The sequence below is a fragment of the Sinohyriopsis cumingii genome, chromosome 3 (assembly GCF_028554795.1).
Source record: "Sinohyriopsis cumingii isolate HCF-2022 chromosome 3, ASM2855479v2, whole genome shotgun sequence".
Lineage (NCBI taxonomy): Eukaryota > Metazoa > Mollusca > Bivalvia > Unionida > Unionidae > Sinohyriopsis > Sinohyriopsis cumingii.
The window spans coordinates 143,173,446-143,196,176 of record NC_142963.1 but is presented as its reverse complement, the minus strand read 5'-3'; the positions used below and the strand labels follow the sequence as shown (position 1 = coordinate 143,196,176).

Genomic DNA, 22,731 nt, shown 5'->3' with positions numbered 1-22,731 from the left:
GTATTTCATTATGATGTACTAGATTTAACAATACACCCAGTCATGATGAAGTATTTCATTATGATGTATTAGATTAAACAATACACCCAGTCATAATGAAATATTTCATTATGATGCATTAGATTAAACACTACACCCAGCCATAATGAAGTATTTCATTATGATGCATTAGATTAAACAGTATACCCAGTCATAATGAAATATTTCATTATGATGCATTGGATTAAACACTTCACCCTGTCATAATGAAGTATTTCATTATGATGTATTAGATTAAACAATACACCCTGTCATAATGAAGTATTTCATTATGATGTATTAGATTTAACAATACACCCAGTCATAATGAAGTATTTCATTATGTTGTATTAGATTAAACAATACACCCAGTCATAATGAAATATTTCATTATGATGCATTAGATTAAACACTACACCCAGCCATAATGAAGTATTCCATTATGATGCATTAGATTAAACAGTACACCCTGTCATAATGAAGTATTTCATTATGATGCATTAGATTAAACAGTACACCCAGTCATAATGAAATATTTCATTATGATGCATTAGATTAAACACTTCACCCTGTCATAATGAAGTATTTCATTATGATGTATTAGATTAAACAATACACCCTGTCATAATGAAGTATTTCATTATGATGTATTAGATTTAACAATACACCCAGTCATAATGAAGTATTTCATTATGATGTATTAGATTAAACAATACACCCAGTCATAATGAAATATTTCATTATGATGCATTAGATTAAACACTACACCCAGCCATAATGAAGTATTTCATTATGATGCATTAGATTAAACAGTACACCCTGTCATAATGAAGTATTTCATTATGATGCATTAGATTAAACAGTACACCCAGTCATAATGAAATATTTCATTATGATGCATTAGATTAAACAATACACCCTGTCATAATGAAGTATTTCATTATGATGCATGAGATTAAACACAACACCCAGTCATAATGAAGTATTTCGTTATGATGCATTAGATTAAACACTACACTCAGTCATAATGAAGTATTTCATTATGATGCATTAGATTAAACAGTACACCCAGTCATAATGAAGTATTTCATTATGATGCATATAATGTTACTACCACTTATTGAAATGGTATCCATGAAAATAATTGCCTTATTACAGGAACTGTATTATAAAAAAGGGCATTCTAGCAAAAATTGTGTTATAAGGAAGGGCCTTATAATGGAATTCTATTATAAAGAAGGGCCTTATGACAGCAGTTATGTTATAAAGAAGGGCCTTATAACAGCAGTTATGTTATAAAGAAGGGCCTTATAACTGCAGTTATGTTATAAAGAAGGGCCTTATAACTGCAGTTGTGTTATAAAGAAGGGCCTTATAACAGCAGTTGTTTTAAAGAAGGGACTATAACTGCAGTTGTGTTATAAAGAAGGGCCTTATAACAGCAGTTATGTTATAAAGAAGGACTTTATAACAGCAGTTGTGTTATAAAGAAGGGCCTTATAACTGCAGTTGTGTTATAAAGAAGGGCCTTATAACAGCAGTTGTGTTATAAAGAAGGGCCTTATAACAGCAGTTGTGTTGTAAAGAAGGGCTTTATAACAGCAGTTGTGTTATATAAAGAAGTGTCTTATAACAGGAACTTTGTTATATAAAGCAGGGTCTTACAACAGGAACTTTGTTACAAAGAAGGGCCTCATAACAGGAACCATGTTATAAGGAAGGATCTTATAACAGGATCTGTGTTATAAAGAAAGACCTTGTAACAGAATTTGTGTTATAAAGAGCTTCCTCATAACAGGAACAGTGTTATCATTAATGTCTTTACATTGATGGGTTACAGTAATGTTATTCACATTCAAGAATATAATGGAACTAGATAAACATGATAATACTTCCGTAAACCAGGCAGTCATGTGACCAAATGTTTTTGCCTATAAACAGAGGTGTTGTTTGCAAAGACGGGAGCAAAAAAATATGAAAAAAAATTGTCTGACTACAAATCATTATATTAATTCCATTTTATTAACTCCATTATTGTATATTTAGAATCTTGCAGATTATGTGAAAAATATATTTTTCATCAGTGATTTCATGTCAAAAGCTTGTTTAATTGATTTTACATCATGACAGACTGCCTATTTTAAACAGTTGCCAATAGAAATTACCTGGCTGGCTGTATGTCAGAAATATGCTGATTGCACTGGATGCTCACAAATTTAATGATTCTAAAATGGCATGGTTTGCACTAACTTTATCACTTAAAACCATTGATACGTACTTCCAGCCTGCCTAATAATCATCCAGTTGCTGGAATTCTAGACAAACAGTCAAGCTCAGTGCATTAAGGAGATTTCATTAATATGTGAATTGTGTGAGAAAAAAAGTAAAGGAAGATAGGGCAATGACTGAGAGGTATTGGTGATTGAAATTTACACAAATGAAAGATGTCAAGTACTGTGTTATCAGTTGCGAATCAGAGACCAAAATATTAAGTTGCTGAAAAGTGTTTAATAAAAGCTTCCATTGCTATAAATACAGATACCTATCTTGCATTTGAATTGAGGTAATCTGGTTCTTTGATGTTTAATGGCATGTAGTGCATAGATGGATTAATAACATGTCATTCAGCTTACCATATGCTTATAAGTTGAGTCAATCTGCAAACAACAACAATCCTGATCTGCTCTAGCATAACATGTATGCGGATCAGGGTCTGTCTTGTTTGTTATTGCCAATGCATTATGTAACATCAGATCTGGGTCTGTGCAGTTTGCATTTCGATTTGTCTTATAAGTCAATATATACAGTAATAATATTTGATGTTATTAAATGCTTATGAACAGACAGTTTGATAACATATCTGTCCTGGCTTGTTAATAATTGATGTTATTAAATGCTTATGAACAGACAGTTTGATAACATATCTGTCCTGGCTTGTTAATAATTTATTAACAATTTGATCTGAATCCTAGTTCCAGCTTTTATTGTTGATTTCATAAGAGAGATTACATCAGTGATAGTAAATGATCTTGCTGTAATTACATTATAAAGACTACATATGTTAGACATTACAAATTACATCGCAAATTAAATTGCAAATTATGGATGCTCAACAGTTGGAAGTCATTCTCAGCTGAAAATTAAGTAGGTTGTTTTATTCTATTCCTTTTTTATATAAAAAGAATATTGCTGTTGCAAATGTTCCAGTTTATTCAGACAAGATTTCATATTAATGATTGAATGTGACATTTAATCAGGCTGTTTTTAGTATTATGTTTAAGGTTGTATGTCGACTTCTACAGTTTTGAGAAAGTGACAGTTAAAACCACTGCTTGAGTTAAGATCTTAGGATTGAAATAATAGATCAGAAGTAAGATGTGGACCTTGGTAAGATTGATTTTAAGTACACCATAGTAAAACACTTTCATTGCAACTTGACAGCCATGATTTTGATCCCTGATTCTTGTGTCTGCAAGAGTTAAAGAATAAGTCATCCAAAATCAGTGGTATTCTGTATGTTGTCAGTATGTTGTTGTGATTGTCACATGACAGACATTCCATTTTCTGACCAATATAATTGCTCAGCTAGGTGTGAATACAGTATACACTATTTCAGGACTCTTCAACAGTTCTCTTCCACGTTTTGTGAAATATTCAGAAAATGCTTAAATGTCCTCTATCCATCACCAGGATTATTTTTCAAGTTGAAAAAGCCTGTTTAATCATTGGTCAAGTGCCATGATTATTTTTCATGAAGTACCATGATTATTTTTCATGAAGTACTATGGCTGTTTTCCATGAAATATTATGATTGTCTATAATGAAGTGCCATGATTGTTTCTCTTTAAGTACCATGATTGTTTTTCTTGATGTACTGTGAACGTTTGTAATGAAGTACCATGATTGTTTTTTTTGATGTACCATGAACGTTTGTAATGAAGTACCATAATTGTTTTTCATGAAGTACTATGATTATTTTTCACGAAGTACCATGATTATTTTTCATGAAGTGCCATGATTATTTCTCTTGAAGTACTATGACTGTTTTTCATCAAGTACCATAACTCTTTTTCTTGAAGTACCATGATTGTTTTTATTAATGTACCATGATTGTTTTTCTTGATGTACCATGAATGTTTGTAATGAAATACCATGATTGTTTTTGATAAAGTACCATGATTGTTTTTGTGAAAAAATTGCTGATTTTTAAAAGCATTTGTCAATTATCATGATTGTTTTTCTTACAGCCAAATGCCAATTTAAATGAAATAACTTAGCGTATTAGTAGGCGGAGTTGTGTATGATTTTCCAAGAGAAGAGTTTATTTCTTATAATGAACTATGGCATGCCCACATTAGAATTTTCAATAGTGATTATTACAATTTGTACAAACTTTACATAAAGTTTTATTTTCATAAAGGTGTGAGAAGATAACCAAAACATGCCATCGTCTCTTGGATGTCACAGGACCACTGCAAATTGGTGGACTTCCTACCTTACCATCCAACTTCCAGATCCAAAACAAGGACTTTGTGGGTTGTATCAAGGACTTTCATATGAATGGCAAACTTTTGGATCTTAATACCTCAGTTGCCAACAATGGGACTGTTGTTGGGTGCCCAGTCAAAGCTGAAAACTGCCTGAGTTCCCCTTGCCAGAGAGGAGGTATGAAAGAGTTGAATAAATATCTTTATGTTTTGAAAAAGCAGCATAATTGGACAAAACATTTGTATTTTACCTTACATTTTACCAGAAAAGAAAACTTGAGTACCTTTTATTTTGCTCAAGACATAGTCAACAACTTGAGTAAACAATATTAACTAGAGAATATATATATGCTAATAGTAGTATAATTTGAAAGTATGCATATTACAAATTACCTATATACAACAGTATCCATATTACAAATTACCTATATACAACAGTATCCATATTACAAATTACCTATATACAACAGTATCCATATTAAAAATTACCTATATACAACAGTATTGATATTACCAGTTAGGTTAATACAACAGCATGCATATTACCAGTTATCTAAAAACAGCATGCATATTACTAATTACCTAAATACATCAGTATCCATATTACCAATTAGGTAACTACAACAGTATGCATAATACCAATTACCTAAATACAAAAGTATCCACATTACCAATTAGCTAATTACAACAATATCCATCATACCAATTACCTAACTACAACAGTATCCATATTACCAAATAGCTAAATATAACAGTATGCATAATACCAATTACCTAAATACAACAGCATCCATATTACCAATTACCTAAAGACAACAGTATCCATATTACCAATTACCTAAATACAACAGTATCCATATTACCAATTAGGAGACTGCTCCGATGGCCTATTGATTAAGGCATCCGCCTCGGAAGCGGAAAGGTCCTGGGTTCTAACCCTGGCCGAGTTATACCAAAGACTTACAAAAATGGTACTAACTACCAGTTACCTAAATACAACACTGTCCATATTTCCAGTTAGGTAAATACAACAGTATGCATAATACCAATTACCTAAATACAACAGTATATTACCAATTACCTAAATACAACAGTATCCACCCACTCCTGTGGCCCAGTGGTTAGAGTATCACCTCGGAAGCGGGAGGTTGTGGGTTCAAACCCCGGCCGAGTCATACCAAAGACTTACAAAAATGGTACTGACAGCTACTTCACCTGGCACTCAGAATTAAGAGGTTGGTGTTAGGAGTGGTCAACCTGGTGTCAAGACAATATGACTGGGTGGGACAACATGCTATGAGTCTGTGGCATGATGCCCCAGTGCTAGACATCACTATAAACTGCCACACTGCAGACATCGTTAAAAATCCTAATCACACACACACAGTACCAATTCGGTGGATACAACATTATCCATATTACCAATTAGCTAAACACAACAGTATCCATATTACCAATTACCTAAATACAACAGTATCCATGTTACCAATCCTAAATACAACAGTATCCATATTACCAGTTACCTAAATACAACAGTATCCATATTACCAATTAGATACAACAGTGTCCATATTACCAGTTACCTAAATACAACAGTAACCAACCGCTGCAGAGGCCCAGTGGTTAGAGCATCTGCCTCTGATGCAGTACGTTGTGGGCTTGATCCCAGGCCAAGTCATACCAAAGACTTACAAAAATGGTACTAACAGCTGCCTCGCTTAGCACTCAACATTAAGAGGTTAGTGTTAGGACTGGTTGGCCTAGTGTCAGGACAATGTGACTGGGTGGGACATCATGCTACATGTCTGCGGCATGATGCCCCATTGCTAGACATCACTATAAGCTGCCACACTGCAGACATCATAGCGATATGACAGAACAATTGTTAAAGCTACATTAAAAATCCAGATCACACACACACACACACAACAGTATCCATATTACCAAATTGCCTAAATACAACAGTATCCATATTAGCAATTACCCAAATACAACAGTATCCCTATTACCAATTAGTTAGATACAACAGTATCCATATTACCAATTACCTAAATACAACAGTATCCATATTGCCAATTACCTAAATACAACAGTATCCATATTACCAAGTACCTAAATACAACAGTATCCATATTGCCAATTACCTAAATACAACAGTATCCATATTACCAATTAGTTAGATACAACAGTATCCATATTACCAATTACCTAAATGCAACAGTATCCATATTAATTACCTAAATACAACAGTATCCATATTACCAATTAGTTAGATACAACAGTATCCATATTACTAATTACCTAAATACAACAGTATCCATATTACCAATTAGTTAGATACAACATTATCCATATTACCAATTACCTCAATACAACATTATACATATTACCAATTAGTTACAACAGTATCCATATTACCAATTGCCTAAATACAACAGTATCCTTATTACTAAGTACCTAAATACAACCGTATCCATATTACCAATTAGTTAGATACAACAGTATTGATATTACCAAATTGCCTAAATACAACAGTATCCATATTACTTATTAGTTAGATACAACAATATCCATATTACCAAATTGCCTAAATGCAACAGTATCCATATTACCAATTACCTAAATACAACAGTATCCATATTACCAATTACCTAAATATAACAGTATCCATATTACCAATTAGATACAACAGTATCCATATTACCAATTACCTAAATACAACAGTATCTATATTACCAATTGCCTATATACAACAGTATCCATATTACCAATTACCTAAATACAACAGTATCCATATTACCAATTACCTAAATACAACAGTATCCATATTACCAATTACCTAAATACAACAGTATCCATATTACCAAATTGCCTAAATACAACAGTATCCATATTAACAAATTACCTAAATACAACAGTATCCATATTACCAATTACCTAAATACAACAGCATACATATTACCAAGTAGGCAAATACAACAGTATCCATATTACTAATTACCTATATACAATAGTTTCCATATTACCATTTAACTAAATATAACAGCAGCATCCATATTACCATTTAACTAAATATAACAACAGCATGCATATTACCATTTAACTAAATACAACAGTATCCATATTACCAATTACCTAAATACAACAGTATCCATATTACCATTTAACTAAATACAACAGCATGCATATTACCATTTAACTAAATACAACAGCATGCATATTACGAGTTAACTAAAGACAGCTGTATCCATATCATGAAATAGCTGAATGCAATAGTGTTTATTATCAGTTATCGAAATGCAATAATGCATATTGCCATTTAGCTAAATACAAGAGTGTACATATTCCAGTTAGCTGAATACAACATTATGCATATTGCCAGTTAGCTAAATACAACAGTATGCCTATTTCCAGTTAGTTTTGATATAACAGTATGCACCAGTTTGCCAAATATAACAGTATGCGTATCACCAGTTATCTAAATACAACTGTATGATTATTACCAATTAACTGTATTATCAAATTGGATGTGGTGAGTTTGGGTAAGAGCAATGAAAACTCAAGCCATGAAGTTAGGTACCAATGAAAGTGTTATCTTGTAAGAGCAATGAAAACTCAAGCCATGAAGTTAGGTACCAATGAAAGTGTTATCTTGTAAGAGCAATGAAAACTCAAGCCATGAAGTTAGGTACCATTGAAAGTTATCTTCACAGTGAAACTTTATTACCAAGAAAATACGTGAATTCACAGTGTACTGAATTGACTGAAGTTTGCAAAAATTTAATTTAGCTGAATTTAATGTAGCTGAAAATATCTTTTCGGATAGTGTGGAAAATTTAATGTAGTTGAAATACCTTTATGGATAAAGTTGAAAATTTAATATAGTTGAGATATTGTCATTACGATAAAGTTGAACTTACAGATATTCAGTGACCATTATAATGACCATTATTTGTTGACCATTAAAATGACCATTATTTGTTGACCATTATAATGACCATTATTTGTTGACCATTATAATGACCATTATTTGTTTACATTGGCTTTTGCAGGAACTTGTATGGAGGGCTGGGGTACATACTACTGTATTTGCCCAGAAAGAACAGCTGGAAAGGACTGCTCCCAAGGTTAGTTTTTTGTACATACCATGCATCTTTAGATAATATGGGTTGTTATTTTTTTTTTGTCTTTTTGTCTTGTCTGTGACAGCAGATAGCAAAATGAGTCTCTGGCAGTTTTGTCATTGTCATATTTAATATTAACAGCAATGTTCAGAGCTTGTATTCAAAGTCATTTAAAATATGCTTCTTTTGCATCATGACATAACATTACAGATTGCTTGCCACACATCAATGGCATAACATGCTTCTTTTGCATCATGACATAACATTAAAGATTGCTTGCCACACATCAATGGCATAACATGCTTCTTTTGCATCATGACATAACATTAAAGATTGCCTTCCACACATCAATGGCATAACATGCTTCTTTTGCATCATGACATAACATTAAAGATTGCTTGCCACACATCAATGGCATAACATGCTTCTTTTGCATCATGACATAACATTAAAGATTGCTTGCCACACATCATTGGCATAACATGCTTCTTTTGCATCATGACATAACATTACAGATTGCTTGCCACACATCAATGGCATAACATGCTTATTTTGCATCATGGCATAACATTACAGATTGCTTGCCACACATCAATGGCATAACATGCTTATTTTGCATCATGACATAACATTACAGATTGCTTGCCACACATCATTGGCATAACATGCTTCTTTTGCATCATGACATAACATTACAGATTGCTTGCCATACATCAATGGCATAACATGCTTATTTTGCATCATGACATAACATTACATATTGCTTGCCACACATCAATGGCATAATATGTTGCATCATCATTGAGTAGTGCAAGCTACTTAATATTATGTGATTAATAGAAATCATGCTCATTTGAGGTGTAATGTATGATGACAGTTTGACATATGAAACACTTTGAATAATGCAATGTACCACTCAATGCCAGTTTGATATATTAATTTCATTAAATAATGCAATATGCTACCAGTGCCAAAGCTCCTGGCATTTTATATTATTTGATTTATTTCATAACTTTTATATCAAAGGAAATCTTGTGTAACATTCTCCATTTATAATGATGTTCGCTGGCAAATTATAGTATTATACATATTGAAATGTTTTTTATGTTCCAACATTTTTAAAGGAAGAATTTGACAAAAATTGTCATGCGCAGAATTTTGAATTGGCACTTTTAATTAATTTATTAAGGCTGAAACATTGGTGATATATTTTAAATAGGGCTTGCTAGGATCAAAATTGCCAGGGATTAGTTGGGAATGAATTATGGGAACATGATTTGGGGGGTGGGTGGGTGGAATAGACAAAATGGGAACAAAGTTTTCAGGTGTAAATTGCTGAATTTTAAATTTTCCTTGAGTTTGAAATATTTTTATTGGGACAGAGGACTACTATTGACTCTGGGGGACCTGTTAAACCATCCCTGAGTAAAATCGATGCATAAGACTGCTGTTAAGCACTAATCTTTGTTTTTTTGATAATCTTCAAATCAATATAAATTTTAAATTAATTTGTATTCCAGTAATTGACTTCCCACAGAAGTTCAGAGGGAATGGCTACATGATGTTCCGCAATGACATTATACCTCCTGTCCACTTCCCATGGTACAATGGCATATCCTTTCGCACTCGCAGCACAACAGGCGTTCTAATGCAAATTATCGCAGATCAGGGAGAAAGTGTCATCATAGAGGTGAGGAATTCTGTTATTTTTGTATGTCTCTACACTGCTTGAATCATTGTCATTCTGATTTGGTCTCATCTTTAATCATCTGTCCTTAAATTCATTTCAAGAGATACAAAAAGATCGCAAAATATGACTAAACTTGGAAATGAAATTTGGCTAGCATATTTGTATGTATATATATAAGACCTAAGTAGATATGAGGCCGTAACATCAATTTTTATTTTCAGTTATTTTACCCTTTCTTAATTTTCTGTTAAAATTTTGAGAAAGTCCTGTTAGCACGATTAAGCAAAACTATTTGAGATAGAAAAAATGAAATTTAGTAGGTGTATTTGTATCTATATTGGAATTTTTATGTAGATGAGCTGGTTAGATTTTAAAGCCATTACAACAACAACAAAAATCTTTTTTTTGAGCAGCTGTTTTCTTCATTTTTGGGACATTGGCATTTTTGCCAAGAATCTTATTAGTACAGTTGTATGCAACCCATTGGAAGGAGACAGTTACTGTTGTGGGCAATTTTGTATTTATATGCAGATGACCTGATTAAATTTTCCTGCAATTTTAGCACTTTTATTTTACTTTTTGGTCAGTATTGTGGGGATATGTGTTTTACAAACAAATCTTGTGTATGATTGAAAATTCATGAATTTTAACACTTAATTTTACAAATTCATTTGAAAATCGTTGTCAGCAATAGGTTTTAATACATTGTTACATAACATTTATTTTAGTTTTGAAATTATATAGACTCCTGGTGATTGTCTTAATTTTAAAATAATTTTGTGAATGAAAAAAATTAGAAATATGAAAGAAATCTACCTTTCATATTAGTAATTAATATCTGTTGGAAATTGTTAACCATTAACAAGAGGGAAAGATGAGTAACAATTTTGTTCACTATTCCAGTTGATTGAAGGTTATATAAAGTACACCTACAACAATAGTTTAAATCATGCGAAGTTGTTGACCTTTGATCCTGTACCAGTGAATGATGGGGAGTGGCATTATTTTGAGGCTCGTTGGGAAGATGGAAGCACAGTCACCATGATATTGGACTATGGACAGAGAGTGGTCAGTACTTTTATATTTTATATTGTTATTTCTTATTCAAATACAATACCTCATCATAATGTTTGGAAAATATCCACTACCTTGTTGAGTCAGAATCAACTGATTAACACAGGTTGGTCCACTCATCCCTTAAGTCATGTCAGTGCCTGCTGTTGATGATGTCTTTTGGCCCACATTTGTGACAAGGTGGAATATCAGGCTTGAAACTTTGCCAGTCCCAGATCCTAAATACAACACCCTTTCACTAAACTGGAACAGACTAAATGCATATATATTTTCTCAGAACTAGCGGATTTGCAAGCTCTTTCACTGAACTGGAACAGACTAAATGCATATGTATTTTCTCAGAACTAGAGGATTTGCAAGCTCTTTCACTGAACTGGAACAGACTAAATGCATATATATTTTCTCAGAACTAGCGGATTTGCAAGCTCTTTCACTGAACTGGAACAGACTAAATGCATATATATTTTCTCAGAACTAGCGGATTTGCAAGCTCTTTCACTGAACTGGAACAGACTAAATGCATATATATTTTCTCAGAACTAGCGGATTTGCAAGCTCTTTCACTGAACTGGAACAGACTAAATGCATATGTATTTTCTCAGAACTAGAGGATTTGCAAGCTCTTTCACTAAACTGGAACAGACTAAATGCATATATATTTTCTCAGAACTAGAGGATTTGCAAGCTCTTTCACTGAACTGGAACAGACTAAATGCATATGTATTTTCTCAGAACTAGAGGATTTGCAAGTTCTTTCAGAAAGCAGAGGAATTGGACAGCAGGCTTATCCAGATTGCTCCCTAAATGTGGGAAAAATCATGGGTCAGTGACCTCCCAAATCTAGTGTTGAAGATTCTTAGGAAAATCCTGCCTTCTTGTGTGCTGCAACAACCCAGAAATGCAAAACCAGTATGCCTGGCTCATATTAGATAAATCACATACATTTCTGCTGACAAGTGGTGGACCAAAGCCCTGCCACTTTGAAATACCATGATGGTAAATGGAGTTTTTTTTCTTCTCAGTGGTGCAAGTAGAGATGTATAGAACTTCATCTTAAATCAGAACCATGTAGCAAGTACTGTGCTTTCATGCCATTAAATACATACACACATACTTCAGCTGGATTTGAGGGTGGCAAACATTTTTTATCAAGATCATGTCCATTCATTGACTGGCATGTCATATGAGTCTCGAAGCTGCCTAATGTATTAGCAGATGTGAGCCATTGCCAGTTTTGGGGCTAGGGGATATAACTCTCTTTACCTTTCTCCCAACTTGCTGTGATCAGCTAATGTGTTTAAACAGGAAACCAATTTTTGGAGTAAAATTGATGATAATTGCCAAATCATAATATGGCCATTTCCTCCCAAACCCTCCCTCAGTTTCATCACTAGAAGAGTGTGTACTTGTGTACCTGTAATTTATTAATTTTGATTGGACTTGGTGCCAATCTGTCCAAAGGGAGGTCACACTCTCATGACTTCTGTATAGGAAAACCAATGACCTTTTTGCACTTATGTTGCAAGCAAAGGCCAAAAGCAAGGTAATGGATGTTCTGTGAATTATGATTTAGTACGTATTAAAGAAGAAATGTATTTTACTCTAAGAATTGGTATCATGTAGGACATGTATATTTTACTCATAAGAAGATTTTGTATTTTATATTTATTGGGACTATCAAAATGTTGATGTGCTGAAAATCTAAGCATTAATTTTTCTTTACAAGTTTCAGATTTATACCCCCCCCCTTTTTTTTTTTCCTTCTCAGCATGGTGTAGCCGGTGTTATAAGTATTGTTAAAACCAACAAAGAAACACGTACCCTTAATGCTTGATAAAAAAAAATTAAAATGAAAAACTGTCTCATATATACACATGTTCAGGTCATGGGTAAATTTGTTATGATTAACAGAATATGCATTTTCTTATAGGACTAATTATTATAAGTAGTGATACAGAATTTAAAAGATTGCACAATTATTAGCAGTTTATTATATATTGACACATTTATCAAGACTGCATTTCTTTAAAATTATCATCTGATTCGAAGTAGTACAGGAGTCGAGTGTATATAGGAGTTCTTCTTTGTCACTTGTGCAGTGGCAGAATTAGCCTTAAGAAAGTTTAGATTCTGTATTAAAGTTTGAGAGAAGCTTATACAGTGAAACCCCCACTAAAACGCTTCGTTAAAACAGGAATCCAGATATAACCCAGCTATAATATGGCACCCTACATTTTACTTAACATGATGGCACATTTACTACCACAACCATCCTGTTATAGTGGAGTTTTACTGTATGTGCCGTTATCAGTTGAGACTTTGGTAGAATATTACATTTGCTTTTTTTTCTGTGTTGCCATCTTAAGCCAAAAAAGGCCACATTATCATAATGCCATTCTGATGTACGACAGTGCATTTTGCAGAACTTTTTCTGTAAGACTGTCACAGTGCTCAAAATAAAAATCAGTTTCTTGCAATAACTTTTTCATCTACTGATTTAAAAAAAATGTATTTTAGAACTAGCCATCGATGCATTTTATGACTTGCTTATAGAAGACAGGATGCAAAATTTGTATTGTCAGAATTTTGTACTGACATTTTATAATTAAAGAGAGAATATTACTCAAGTTGTGTATTATAAAGGTGAGAGTTAAAGATGTACATGCTTAAGAGAATAATAAATAAATTTATATATGGATTTACTTTTTTGTACAGCAAAGAGAGCAAGTCCAAAGCACTATGCAGGGTAGGGCAATACAGACAGTATATGCAGGTGCCCTGAGAATTGGCAATGGGCCTATATCCAGAGGCTTTACTGGATGCATACAGGTAATTCTTGTCACACTGTCCCATGATTTTGCTGTACAATATGTACTTGCTTATAGGTCAAGACCAGCTATAAACAACAGATTTCTTGTTCTGCCATCGCATAATGTGCCAGCATATCAGGTTCTATATTGTTTGTTCTCATGATTATTTCTAACAAACTGCATAGACCCTGATCAATCTGCATGTTATGCCATTTTGCAGTTGGACTTGTCTTATAGGTGAGTATAGTTTTGCATTTTACTATAATCTGACTTCTTCATTGGGAATTGTTCTTGTGTCATTTTGTCATGCCATTACAATGCCTAAGCTACAGGTCAGGGCACTGGATACTAGACAACACTATAGGAGAAAAGTTCTTAATGGAGAAAGCAATAATGGATCTAGTATTTCAGTTGATTTATTGGGTCATCATATGACTGGCATTTAGCAATAGTAAACACTGTAACAAGTATAATGAGAACAGCTGAGGATAAATGCATATTGATCTAGATAAAATCCCAGTAGCTAGCCATTCAGAACTAGAAAAAAATGTGTATGATGTACTGATTGTGTTTTTTGTTGTTGCTGGGTTTGTCTTAACTGTGCAGTCATGGCTAGACGTATGTATTATTGTGACAGTGTCATCAACGTTAAAGTAGTTTTTAAGTTTCTTGTTTAAAGCTATTACAACTCATGTATAGGGTGATTGGGAGAAATAACTGAGTTTAACATACCAAATGGTTAAGTTGATTCCTTTGATTAGGAAAATTGTACAACATGTGTTGTTTAAAATTTTGATTTGAATAATCTTTTGTTATTACTTGAGAACATTAATATATAACAGTTTAAACTGAAAACTATGGAGAGAAAAAAAATTTTCACCTTGGCAAAAACAACTTTTATTTTTATCCTCATGAGAATATCATATATACTCACTTGTAAGTTGAGTCCAACTGCAAACTGCATAGACCCAAATCTGCCATGACATAATGCTCCAGCAGATCAGGGTCTGTGTTGTTTGTATTACTGATTACTCATAACAAACTGCATAGACCCAAATCTGCTGCTGCTTGATGCAACAGCAGATTTTGGTGTGTCCATTTTCCACTTTGACTCAACTAGCAAGTAAATTTATACAGAAAGGTACCATTTGATGATGATGACACATTTTCATGAAGTTTCTTCTTGTTGCAGTGGTGTAAAAGTAATATAATTGATTACCTAATTGGTTGAGTGGTGCTTCATGGCACATCAGTACATAAAATACTATTTAGTCCTGTGGTAGTGTGAGTATAGGTACCTTGCCTGGAGAAACCACAGCAGTCAACCAGAGCAGGTTTGGGCAGAATTCAAATCTGCAACCCACACATTGTGATTCTGATAGTAACCACTTAGACACAGTAGCGCCCTCATTAATTAACTCAGTGCTATATAGTTTTGTTGTACAAAATTCCTCATTGGTGAATTGTTTGAGAACGGAAATGAAAATAACACTTTGCTTTTAAATTGCTTGTATTTCAAATAATGTACATAATAGTAGAGATGTGTGGTATTATCAGTATACCAGTTTACCGTGGCATTTTTTTTGTGGTACGTAGCATGGATTTTCAGTGTACCAGTACATTGGTAGTTTCCATCAGTAATACATGCATGGATTTTTCCCATATAATCTTGTAATGACTTAAATGATGTTTTCATGACAGCAGTTCAGAACATTATTTGTTTACAAAACGGTTGTATAATTGTATTTATAATCATTTTAATAACGTGTTTGACACATATGATGTGGCCAAATGAAATGTTGTGAAAGATATTTATGCCGAATCCAACTTTAAGAAAACTTTAAGATTTAAAAAACTAAAATAGTGAAAAACAAAACAAGCAAGAGTCATATTTTTGCTATTTACTGGCATGATGTGTTAACATATATTCCTTTGTAAGTGTGTGAATCATCCTCTGATTTTCAGTTGTTTTCTGTGTGTACATTGTTTTGTAATTTTTCAAGTCCACTTAATATTTTCTTGTTTTTTTAGTAAGTATGTTTTATATTCACTGGCCCTCTCTGATAAAGATTTTGATGGGTTTGGCATCCCATTCAGAGTTTCCATGCCTATTATATCAATGCTATAGTTAAGGATTAAGAATCAACTCTTCTTATTTTTATCATATGCTTTCTCATATCTCTTTGTCATATGCTGTCATATCTCTTTATCATATGCTATCTCATATCTCTTTGTCATATGCTCTCTTATCTCTTTATCATATGCTCTCTCATATCTCATTATCATATGCTCTGTCATATCAGCACTGCATCTTTCAGCTTAATTATCCCACTTTAGTTTCAGCTTTTAGACTGCATCTTGTACAGCAATTAACATACATGTAGCAATTAACATACATGTAGCAAATTCATCTACTGTAATGTACTGGGCATTTAATTCTAAGTGTGATTTTCTTTTGAGCTGAAATATTTTCTTTACTTTTATCTCAAGATAAATAATATTTTTCCAAATAATGTAATGGATATAATATGGTGTTTATTTGCTATAAATCAGAGCAAGATATTTTTTCCAGCAATTGACAGACAGAAATTAAGCAAAAACGTGTCAAGCCCCTGCTCTAGAACATGAAATTTTGTTCCCTAATATAATTACAGTATGCTACGGTATGTATCATGTTACGTTCACACAAATACTGGGGTACAAGATTTTTTGTGGTACCCAGCTCTAATAGACAAACCCCTAAATGTAAAAAGATAGATAGACAAACCCCTAAATGTAAAAAGATAGAGAGACAAACCCCTAAATGTAAAAAGATAGATAGACAAACCCCTGAATGTAAAAAGATTGTTGGAGTCAGAAGTTCATTATTAACATCAAGTTACATCTGTAACTTTATTATATTTGCATTTACAGGTTCAGATAAAGATAAAATTACAAATTACATTTGTATTTCATCTTCCTTCCTGTAACACTTTTGAATGAAAAGGTACAGATAAACAATTTTAATGAAAAGGAACAGATAAACTGTTTTAATGAAAAGGTACAGATAAACTATTTTAATGAAAAGGAACATAAACTGTTTTAATGAAAAGATACAGATAAACTCTATTTGTTATTGGCTCAACTATATGTACTGTTACAAAGTTATGTCCAAGTGGTGAAAATTTTAAAAGTCCTTGTCATCATCGCTATCATCACCCAGTATGAAATGAAATCATCACCTGAAGATGGATTATTTTTTGAGTTACCCATTTTTAGTTTTGTATTTTAGTTGCATATTTTAACAAGGCATTTGTAAATTTCTTTGCTAAATGCATGGCTAAAGTTAGATGATGCATATTCCAGGGTTCCGTGTAGTTTAGTTTCAAAACCATTAAGCTAAAGCTGGCCTGAAAAATGACATTCCATGACAAGTATAATTGGATCTCAACAGACAGTGTGACTTGTGCTACGACATGAACTTTAAGGATAAAAAAAAGCCAGAATGGTATAATTTTCTTGAAGGTGTTTATAGCTTCATGATGTTTACTAAAGTTCTTAGCAATACCTTGTCTTTCATTATTGACTACTCTCTTCTCTCCTGCCTGCAGAATGTTCGAGTGGGGAACATAGAGAACTCAATTTTGTTGAACCCAGAAATTAATCTCGGTGAAAAGGGATGCCAGCCAACTGATGTATGCAGCAGTAATCCATGTAACAAAGGTGCCAAGTGTGTGGATGAATGGGAAAAATATTCTTGCCAGTGTTCGAATGGTGGGTCCAATTTTTAAAATCCTTATTATTACAGTTTTACTGAATAATAACATACTTAATATTAAAAAGTATGTGATATGTTTAATAAAGTGCTTAATTTATCAGTGAAAGATTTAGGTTTATACATATTTTAATTAATGTTTGGATCAAATTCTTAGTTGAATGTATCCATTCAGAATCATTATATTTATTCTAAAATTTACTGTGAATTGCAAGATGCATTAATTTTTCTGACTCTTTTCATTTCAGTGTATTACTGACATAAATTTTGGGGTATCACAATGGGTAAAAAAATGCAATTGTTTGGTGGTTTTACATTTTTCATGTTTTTTGACTTATTGATAAACTTTTCTGCTTCATTAAAAAGATGTCCAGTCCTACCAGCTTCATTAAAAAGATGTCCAGTCCTACCAGCTTCATTGACTTTGTTTCATACTTGTGCATTACAAAACAAGCTAATTGTTTATGATCCTATCAAAAATAACTAACATTTGATCACATTCAATCCTCTTGTTGACACAGATCAGTTGAAGTGTGGTCAATTTATTCTGATATCAGGGAACCATGAAATGTGAATTACTGCTGACCAGGGTGATGTGGGGCAGGGGGATGGGTATAAAGCAATCGCCTTTACTAAATCGCTGCCATCTCACTTCTGTCCACATGGGTTTTAATCTTGGGCTCAACCAGTATGGGTGTGAGAGAAAGCTTGCCAGTAGCATCTCGAGGGTCATTGGTTCTTATTGGGGTTTTCCTGTGTTTTTCCTCCACCATTTATATTGGCTGCCTATCATGAAAAAATGGCATTAATCACAAATAACAACAGTGAGGGACTTTGTAATTAAAATTATAAACAATGGCTGTGTTTTATTTACCCAGTGGTTCATCCTTTCACTCTTTGGTTTGACAGTCAGGCTTTAACGTGGTGTTTATGAATTAGGGTTTTTAATACCTTTCTTTGGCTTGACAGTCAGGCTTTAACATGGTGTTTATGAGTTAGGGTTTTTAATACCTATCTTTGGCTTGACAGTCAGGCTTTAACATGGTGTTTATGAATCAGGGTTTTTAATACCTATCTTTGGCTTGACAGTCAGGCTTTAACGTGGTGTTTATGAATTAGGGTTTTTAATACCTATCTTTGGCTTGACGGTCAGGCTTTAACGTGGTGTTTATGAATTAGGGTTTTTAATACCTTTCTTTGGTGACAAGCTTCTGGAATTGTCCATTCAAAGATTGCCAAATCCTAACAAATGTAACATGCATCTTTTTTCACAAAACTTCATGGTGAATGAAGTGTTAGCAAAAAATAGCTTCTTTCTTTGTGATTCATATGTTAAAATCCTAACTTTTCTGGAACAACTAGCAGTTGAATAAATGCATCAAAATATGCAAGTTTCACTACACCGATTTTTCTGTCCTTTTAGTTTTGTTTGTATATTTATTTCTTTCTTCAAAAATTACTTTTTCATCAGTTTAATTTGTGGATTGAGGAGGTCCTTATCTATTTTTACATTGTTTTTTTTTTATAAACAACTTCTTCACATGTATGTAGATCTACTATGCAAAAAGAAACAGATGGGAAGCTGTCCTATTACACAGTTTTCCTCAAAAATGTGATTCTTTTTTTTAAAACTTACTAACTAAACAATTTGTGGGATAGTCTTGACTATTTCCATTGTATATGTTATTGGGTACTTTTTTGGAGACACCCACCTACCCCTTGTCTCAACCTTTCCTGACACATTCTGAAATGATTTCTTCAGAGAATAATTGTGTTTCTTATTTCGTATTTATGTAGTTGTTTCTTATTTGGTATTTATGTAGTTGTTTCTAATTTTGTATTTATGTAGTTGTTTCTTATTTAGTATTTATGTAGTTGTTTCCTCCTTAATTAAAAATATGCATTCCATTGCCTCAATAAAATATGTAACTGTTGAATCATAAATATGAAGCTAAATAGTTGGAACTATAACTATAGACTGATATTATTTAGTGCACATGTACTCTCTACTCATTCTATTAAACATGCATCGATTGTTGTAAAATAGAAATGATTCTGCACTTTCACAGGCACATTGGGCCCAAATTGCAATGACATTTGCATGAACTTCAACCCTTGTGAGAATTCAGCTGACTGCCGACATCCTCAAAATGGTGACTACACTTGTGTGTGTGGCACTCTACAATCAGGGCAGTACTGTGAGAATACAGCGGAACAACCTTGTCCTGCCACCTGGTGGGGATATCCCATATGCGGCCCTTGTGATAAGTCTTGTACACGGGAGAATGGTTTTGACCCTAACTGCGACAAGAGGACAGGAGCGTGCTCGTGCAGGGTAAGTAGAAAATGGATACATTTAAATATTGTGAATCCATTTGTTTTTCATGTGTTTGCATTTTCATAGTTTTTTGGAAAGTGACATTTCTTTGCTACTTTATTCATGGATTTGGGAAAAAGTCCTGTTTTTTCAGCAGGAAAAAATAAATCTTTTGGCCTTTAAATTCATGACTTGTAGCAACCATGGAATTGATTTCTTTTCACCAGCAATTATTGAAAGTATTAAAGTCAAGACTAAAACAATTCTTAACTGGTATTGTTGATTTCTGTTAAGTATTCCAAAGGTTGTAGTGATATTCTTTTTTTAAAAATTTTCTTAGGAAAGCTATTTGTTTGTGCCGGATTTGTTAAATCGTTGTTTGAACTATTATTGACCCACAATGTTTCATTTAAGAAAAATCGTAAATATTTTTAAGAGTTTGAATGGAAAACAAATTTGAAGTTCCACTTTGATCAGAATTAAATGAAGGCTGATATTAATGGATGGGATTTAAAGTTTGCAGATTATACATTTTTTGTACAGTTGAAATGCTAAATTTTAAGGTATACAAATGTACCTATTTAATTGCAGATGGAGACAGAGTATGTACATAATAAAAAAAAAAACATTGATTGCAAGTTCATGTTGTAAGTCTTCAGTTACAGCCTGTCTGTTTTTAACAATAACTTGATAATTGGGTTGAGCTAAACACGTTTGTTATGCTTTTTATTTTACTCTAAAAATTCCACAAAGTCAGTAGGGAACCATGCAACAATATCAGTAGAGAACAGTGGTAGAAATTCAGTAGGGAACCATGGTAGAAAATCATTAGGTAACCATGGTAGAAAATCAGTAGGGAATCATGGTAGAAAATCAGTAGAGAATCATGGTTCTGATTGGATAGAGTATTTGACTCATAATCAAAGGGTCACAGGCTCAATACCAGCTCTGACCAGCCCCAGTTGGCTGCCTCAGTGTTCCTTTGGACATTTGACATTTTCTTTTTATGACATAGTTTTTAATGTGTTGTTAAAATGCTGAGAAAACCAACGTCAGAAAATCAGTTTGAATATACTAAAGTGATGTCACAGTAACTTGCAAAGTAGATCTTATTTTTGCAGTTGCATATTCTTGCTGTTCTCACAATATTGCATGCTCATGTTATCACAATAATGCATACTTGTGCTATGATGGTAATGCATACTGATGTTATCACAGTAATGCATACTTGTGCTATGATGGTAATGCATACTTGTGCTATTGTGGTAATGCATATTGATGTTGTTATCACAGTAATGCATACTCATGTTATCACAGTAATGCATACTTTGTTTTTGTAGTAATGCATACTTGTGTTGTTATTGCAATAATGCATACTCATGTTATCATGGTAATGCATACTTGTTAACACAGTAATGCATATTCATGTTATCACAGTAATGTATAGTCATGTTGTTATCACAGTAATGTATAGTCATGTTATCACAGTAATGCATACTCCTGTTATCACTGTAATGCATACTCCTGTTTATCACAGTATTGCATACTCATGTTTATCACAGTATTGCATACTCATGTTACACTGGTCAACAGTGAAATCATTACTGACTTGAAAAGGCCCTAATCTGTAGTATTTTGGTGTGCCGAACACAAATATAACCGTGAAAAATTTGTATTGGCTCTCGTTTTGAAGATATTCATATACCTCATTTTCTATGTTTCACTGTGTAAATTTCTCCAGTAGGACTGCAGCAACATCCGGAATAATGATGTAACACTGCATAATACCATCATGCTCACATCATCCACAGTTGATTGCATCATTTTCTGATGCAATGCAATACTAATGCCATGCGGCTGCTGAAGTAAGTTGACGTCAGCAGTGTACTATACATGTGTAGGCCTATTATACTAATGCCAGGCGGCTGCTGAAGCTGACGTAAGCAGTGTACTATATAGAGCCCAATCAGATAGGTTCAGCATTTAAAATATTTTAGACGTTGTGCGAGACAGTTCAAGCTACTGTTACATAAAACTTATTATTTTATCCATTTACGTACAATAAAGAACAGTAATGCCTCGAAAGTGTGTTAATACCACGGACAATTTTTGCTATATTTGTGGGGAAGTGACATTTGCCAACCAGAAGAAAAGTATCAATTCTCAAGTGAAGAAGGCATATCATCTTTACTTCGGATGCAAGGTTGGTGACCAAGACAAGCCTTGGGCTCCGCATATATGCTGTGCTACATGTACAACACAGCTTTCACAGTGGTTGAATTGCAAAAGGTCATCAATGCCGTTTGCAGTCCCAATGGTGTGGAGAGAGCCAAGCAACCACCTAAATGACTGTTACTTCTGCTTGGTTCCTCCTCTTTCCGGCGGAATAACGAAGCGAAAGAAGTCGAGAATAGTCTACCCAAACATTCCGTCTGCATTGAGACCAGTTCCACATGG

General features: G+C 33.4%; 1 protein-coding gene across 2 annotated transcripts in view; it reads left to right on the top strand.

Annotated features, from left to right (window-relative positions):
- LOC149804003 (cadherin EGF LAG seven-pass G-type receptor 1-like) overlaps positions 1-22,731 on the top strand; it is a 150,336-nt gene that overhangs the window by 72,063 nt on the left and 55,542 nt on the right. For both annotated transcript variants that reach the window (XM_089953858.1, XM_089953859.1), the window contains exons 8-14: positions 4,439-4,683; positions 8,558-8,632; positions 10,150-10,319; positions 11,223-11,387; positions 14,109-14,222; positions 17,794-17,956; positions 20,027-20,292. In XM_089953858.1, the coding sequence (XP_089809984.1) occupies positions 4,439-4,683; positions 8,558-8,632; positions 10,150-10,319; positions 11,223-11,387; positions 14,109-14,222; positions 17,794-17,956; positions 20,027-20,292 (1,198 nt within the window). The remainder of the gene's footprint in view (positions 1-4,438; positions 4,684-8,557; positions 8,633-10,149; positions 10,320-11,222; positions 11,388-14,108; positions 14,223-17,793; positions 17,957-20,026; positions 20,293-22,731) is intronic.